This window comes from Diaphorina citri, unplaced genomic scaffold (genome assembly GCF_000475195.1).
Source record: "Diaphorina citri unplaced genomic scaffold, Diaci psyllid genome assembly version 1.1 scaffold104, whole genome shotgun sequence".
Taxonomy (NCBI): Eukaryota; Metazoa; Arthropoda; class Insecta; order Hemiptera; family Psyllidae; genus Diaphorina; species Diaphorina citri.
This window is the reverse complement of record NW_007377541.1, coordinates 281408-287128: the sequence shown is the minus strand read 5'-3', so window position 1 is coordinate 287128 and position 5721 is coordinate 281408. Positions and strand designations below refer to the sequence as shown.

The 5721-nt window shown below is 43.3% G+C and overlaps 2 protein-coding genes across 2 annotated transcripts in view; one reads left to right on the top strand and one right to left on the bottom strand.

Moving 5' to 3' along the window:
• The window catches only part of LOC113465428, a 14152-nt gene extending 9126 nt beyond the window's left edge, over positions 1 to 5026 (top strand). The window contains exon 3 of the mRNA XM_026819938.1: positions 4321 to 5026. Within this exon, the coding sequence (XP_026675739.1) occupies positions 4321 to 4756 (436 nt within the window). The 3' untranslated portion in view covers positions 4757 to 5026. The remainder of the gene's footprint in view (positions 1 to 4320) is intronic.
• On the bottom strand, positions 1241 to 2212 carry LOC103524557. The gene is made up of 2 exons (XM_026819939.1): positions 1983 to 2212; positions 1241 to 1435 (listed from the first exon to the last, which is right to left on the bottom strand). Exons 1-2 carry the CDS (start codon positions 2206 to 2208, stop codon positions 1242 to 1244), a joined length of 420 nt encoding a protein of 139 aa, XP_026675740.1. The 5' UTR covers positions 2209 to 2212; the 3' UTR covers position 1241.
• Positions 5027 to 5721: the final 695 nt, after the last annotated feature.

The following is a 5721-nucleotide window of genomic DNA, read 5'->3' as shown; positions in this document are numbered from 1 at the left end:
AAGTCAGTCTCAAATTATTATTATTATTATTATTATTATTATTATTATTATTATTATTATTATTACTTTATGGGACGGTGATATTTAGGTCCCTTTTTTATTTATTCTGCAGGTGTGTTCGTGCTGATTTGAAGTGAGTGTTGCAGTGAATTGATTAAAGTGTTGATGAATTGCTGCTCAACCGCACTGTTGTCTCCATCTATTGTTGGTAAATTCAGCCACTCTGGAGCTAGAAGAATTTCAATAGAGAAGACCGTTTGGCTCTTCCGCCTTTGATATATGCATAATATACCAAAACCGTTGGCCGGTTACAGTTTCGCAGTGGTGGGACCATTAAAGCTGCTACAACCATGCTCCCACTTTTTCTACACCAAGCCGTACCAAAGACCATCTTCTCCGCCATGATGAGATACTGTCGAGACTGCTGCCTCCCAGACAGGGATGTTTATTGGCCTCCCGGCCTAGATCCGTGATGCTCTGTATGAATAACAGGGTCACCTCGAGAAGGATGTGGCTCTTCACCACGCATCTACGGTCTTGGTTAATGAGAGGCTATAGGAGGCGCATCATTTAACCCTATGGCTTGTGAGGTATGTATGTACATACATGATCTAGGTATCCGTCTTGGCCGACGATTCCTGATCCTCCAATGCTCTTCTACATATGGCGTTTCTCTGGTGACTGCGAAGTCTAGCAAGTGATCTGCATGAATCCGTGAGACTGCCTCCCAATGGAGGATAAGATTCAGAGTTAATACTCCTACTCATCTGGGGTACATTATCCGTTATGTTTTCAAAGTACGCCATGTTTGAAGATTTTTCTGAATTGTTTAAAGTGGCACTGGTTTTGCGGCCAGTTACACTGTCAACCTCCAATGACTGCACCCAGTAGTCCATGGACTAAGTGAAGTGGTTATTTTTTTTTTTTAAAAATTTTTTTGGGAAAAAAGGGGAAAAAAAAAAAAAAAAAAAAAAAAAAAAAAAACAAACATGTTTCTAGTGGGCGGCTCGAGAAAAAAAAGGTTAGGTTAGGTTGGGTTAGGTTAGGTTAGGTTAGGTTGGGTTGGATTAGGTTAGCTTTTGTTAGGTTGGGTTAGGTTAGGATGGTTTAGGTTAGGTTGGGTTAGTTAGTTGAGTTGTAGACATCGAAGTGTACGGACGTATGGTGCTATTTATTTATTCTAAATATTATTCGCGATCAATCGTGTAAAAAAAAAAAAAAAAAAAAAAAAAATGGATATTCTACTCACTCCGATAACTATCGCTGTCGCAGTCCAAACTTCGTTCTCGCTCCAAATTGTTCAGCTTGGTTCTGGGCTGATTGAAGTTGTTGATCATATTGTTGGGATAGGATCCTGGGAGTGCACAAGCGCCGTCCGGTGCGTAACCAGGGGACGGGCTGAACGAATAGGCCGGGTTCTCGAAATGCGTCGGATCTGTAGGGAAAGTAAAAAGGAGGGGAAATGAGCTTTAAAAGAGGAAAAATGAGTGGTGTTTTCCTTTCGTAATTTTCAGGTGGTAATGCTAGGAAATGGTACAATGCCAGGCAATATTCCAGTTCCTACCGTTACCACCATGAAAATTGTTCAAGTTTCCGAAAAGATACCTCTTCTTTCACCCCCTTTGCCCAAACCCCCAAACCACCTTTGCCCAATTTAATTATTTGGGGTCGGCGTTTCCATCTTGTATTCCTACTCCTCCATTTCCGTCTATCCAATGCTTCCTCTTTTCTCCATCCCTTCTCTCTAAGGTCCTCCTCCACTTTATCTCTCCATCTCATTTTCGGCCTGCCCCTTCTCCTTTTACCCTATACCTAAACTCTCTACTCTCTTTCCTATACATACTCATCGTCTCTTCTCTTTACATGTCCAAACCACCTCAATCTGCTCTCCTGGAATTTCTATCCTCGTGGTCCCACTTTCACAGTTCCTCTAATAAGGGAAAATTGGAAAATGTGATTAAGGAAAAAGGGAAGTGACTTACCTGGAGATACATTCCGATTGTAGTGGACCGTCTGGTTTTCGACTATTTCTGTCTTGAGATCCTTGACTCGTTTTCTGTAGTACAGCCAGATAGCTAGTATTGCCGACACAAGTACCAGCGCTAGTAACATACCAGCTATGCTGACTGCGCGGCCTGACTCGGGACTATCTGCCTTACCGGGACGAACCAGTTCGGATATGCGGGGTTCGTCACATCGGGGTCCCATGAACCCTGAGGAGCAAAGAGACAGAGGAAACTAAGTAAATAAGATAAAAATTAAACGTCTTTTTGTCTTTTTAATTTTAATTTGTAAAGATTCTTATCTAAATCTATCGACCTATCTGTACCCCCCATGATTCCTTTCTCCTTCAAACTGATCTTGATCAGATACAGAAATGGCTTAATGAAAATAAACTTTCCTTCTCTCCTGAAAAATGTGAACTCCTCATATTTAGCAGAAGAAAATACCTTCATCCTTCTTCCTACATAATAAACAATGTTTCCATTAAGTCAGTCTCAAACAAAAAAGATCTAGGAGTAACCTTTTCTCAAAACATGTCTTTTAATCCTCATATAGCCAACATTGTCCAATCAGCCTTCAAAACCCTAGGATTCATCATGAGAACTTTACAACCTACTGACGATCCTGAATCTTACCTCCTCCTTTTCCAATCTCTTGTCCTTTCCAAACTTATCTATGCATCTGTAGTCTGGATGCCAAGCACCAAATCTAAGATCTCACTGATTGATTCTGTGCAGGCTGCTTTCTGTCGTCGTCTCTTTTTCAAGCTGAATGGCTTCTACCCTGTATACCCTAATCCCATCTCGTACAGGGATTTGCGTGGGCATTTGTGCTTGCCATCCATCGAGTCTAGACATAAACTTATACAACTTCAATTCCTGCAAAAAGTCATTCATGACAGTATAGACTCGATGGATCTGGTGAATGACATTTGCTATCGTGTTCCCTGTACGAGAATTAGAAGTATCAATACAATAAATATTAATTGAATTGAATTGTGTTGCTCGCCGCGTTGATTCTGTTGTTAATTTCAGGGTTTATTTTTCCGTTGCTGTCTATGATGCTTCCCAAGTACTTGAATGTGTTTGTCACTTTTAGCTCTTTGTTATTGACTGTTATACTGGTGGGGAGACAGTTGATGTTCATTACCTCAGTTTTTCCTTCGTTTATTTTCAGGCCAAATTGTTTGAACTCTTCAGATATTATGTCAAGAGCTTCTTGTAAGTGTTGGGGGCTTTTAGTTACTATGGCGCAGTCGTCTGCAAACATTAAATCGAAGATTGTGTTTGAAAGAGTCTTCGTTTTGGATTTTAGATTTCGCCTGTTGAACATGTTAGTATCCAGTCTGTATTTATATTGTACCTGTCTGTATTTATATTGGCGATATCATGCTGCTTTACGTTGTTCATGGCCGACTGTATGTACAGGAGAAAGAGGAGAGGTGACAACACGCATCCTTGTTTTACTCCAGAATGTACATTGAATGGTGGTGCTTTCATTTCTTCGACTTGGACGACTGATGTTGTGTCTTTGTATAAGGATTCTAGGACTTTCCTCGTTTTTGGTGGACAGTTTGCTTTCTCTAAGGTAAGGTTTTAAACAGGGTGTCTCTGTCTACATACGTACATACATACATGATATTGGACGTCTCATCGATCCGATGTTGCCGCAGGTGTCCCAAGTTGTACCCCTCATGTGAGTGGCGAGTCCGGCTTTGGTCCTGCACGTTCGTCCACACCGCGGACAACTGAATGGAGTGGAGGTGGATGTTGTGTTGTTGGATGGTGCTGCTGGTGCCACCGGAGTCTGCGTCGTTGGAGGGTTTCTTGCTTGTGGTATCTTAATTGGTCTCAAGTCGTAGTTTGGCGCGTCTTGGTGTTTGTGACGCTTGTGCCCACTATGTGTATTTCGGCGGAGTGGTAGAACTGGACGCCAATATGTCCAGTCACACATCACACAGGCTCATCAACAACCAATCCAAATAGCCAACCAGCCAAACACAGCTCAACTCTGCGAAATTTGCGACTACCAATGTAAGAGTAAATCCGGAATGAAGGGCACGCTTGCGCATGCAAATTATGAGTGACCACGATATCAGCTGTTCCATTTGATTTACACTAATGTTTACAAGGATGATGTTCAAACTGTTCTACCGGAGACAAATCCATGGGCCCTTCAACCCGCCGATTCTCCGTGGTCTTCCTTTGAAGCCATGACGGTCGAGAAGGAACCGGAGGTGCCTGATCCATCTCCCTCCCTGCTTGAACAGGGAGTTAAATGCCAGCGGCTTGGAGAGCCAGCCTGGAACCGAATCAGGTATGCTGAGGCGGAGAAGAAGTTAAGGGGAGGTGCCATTTTTCAACCCTTACTAATGAACGGCCAGCTTCACCACAAGGTATTACCTTCTGAATTTCAATTTCGTCAGACGGAACGACTCTTGAGTACAGTAACCCATGGATTGTTAGCTCAAAGGCAAGCCTTTATTGATGGTGTCCAGAGCATCAGGGCAAGTTGTCCTCAAGCGGGTCCGGTCATTGAGGAACACCTGTTAAACAGTCAGGCTGAATTCCGTGCTATCTCTGATTCCCTTCTTCAATTCATATGTGGTAAGAGAGCGGAAATCATCGCAGACAGGAGAAAGGCGGTCGAGCCTACGGACCCTGGAGCCAAACGCTCCATTCAGGCTATACCTCCTTCAACTTCGCATTTGTTTGACGAGGGAGGAGCTTCTAACCAAATGGTTAGCCGCTAATCCTGGGATTTCTCTGAAACAGGCTGAATCAAGAAAACGTTCCGCCCCGGCTCCCTCCCCCGCACCTACTAAGAAATTCGCAGCCAGTAACCATAGATTTCGGCAACCTAATCCGCCCAGATCTGGGGGAAATTCCAAGAAGGATACGAGTAAACGAGCCACTCGCTACCAGCACAAGTCTTCTCGTCGACATTCGAGCCGCTATACCAAAGCCCCATGAAGTCATGAAGGGAGAGACGACGGGCGGACAATTGGGGGATTATGTAAAGAGTTGGGAACATTTGGACGCTCCCTCCAAACTACTGACTTCAGCCTAGCCCTTGGGATGTTTCTTAGATCATGGTGAAGTGGGATCTGTTGGTTGTCCTTGATTTTTTCAAACATTTTGAGCAAGGCCTGTTTTCTTCGTAGCGGAGCAGGGGCAATGTGAGACAAAGTTCGGTCACTCCCCCCACACGTCTACTCCCCTTTATTCAAAACACAGAAAAGGATCGCACTGTAGATCAAGTTCCGAAAAGGCTACCTTCTTTGGGATTCGGTTTTCAGGCATTCTACTGAGGTGCCCAGCCCATCGAAGCCTTCGTTGACGTATATCGTATACGTATACGACATACATACATACATGATCTGGGTATCCGTCGTGGCCGACGATCCTGCTCCTCCAATGCTCTTCTACAGATGGCGTTTCTCTGGTGACTGCGAAGTCTAGCAAGTGATCTGCATGAATCCGTGAGGCTGCCTCCCAATGGAGGATGAGATTCAGAGTTAATACTCCTACTCATCTGGGGTACATTATCCGTTATGTTTTCAAAGTACGCCATCTTTGAAGATTTTTGAAGAGAGACGAAATTGTGCTCTGAATTGTTTAAAGTGGCACTGGTTTTGTTACACCGTGTCAGTTTGTGTTTTTGTGGGGGGATATAACTTTATTATATTACTTTATTTTTTTTTTATATAATATTTCA

Bases quoted from the DNA above. Each gene is read 5' to 3' on its own strand.
- LOC103524557 (XM_026819939.1), bottom strand. From the start codon at position 2,208: ATGGGACCCCGATGTGACGAACCCCGCATATCCGAACTGGTTCGTCCC. The intron at 1,436-1,982 runs GTAAGTCACTTC...CTTTCCCTACAG, and splicing joins CAATCGGAATGTATCTCCAG to ATCCGACGCATTTCGAGAAC.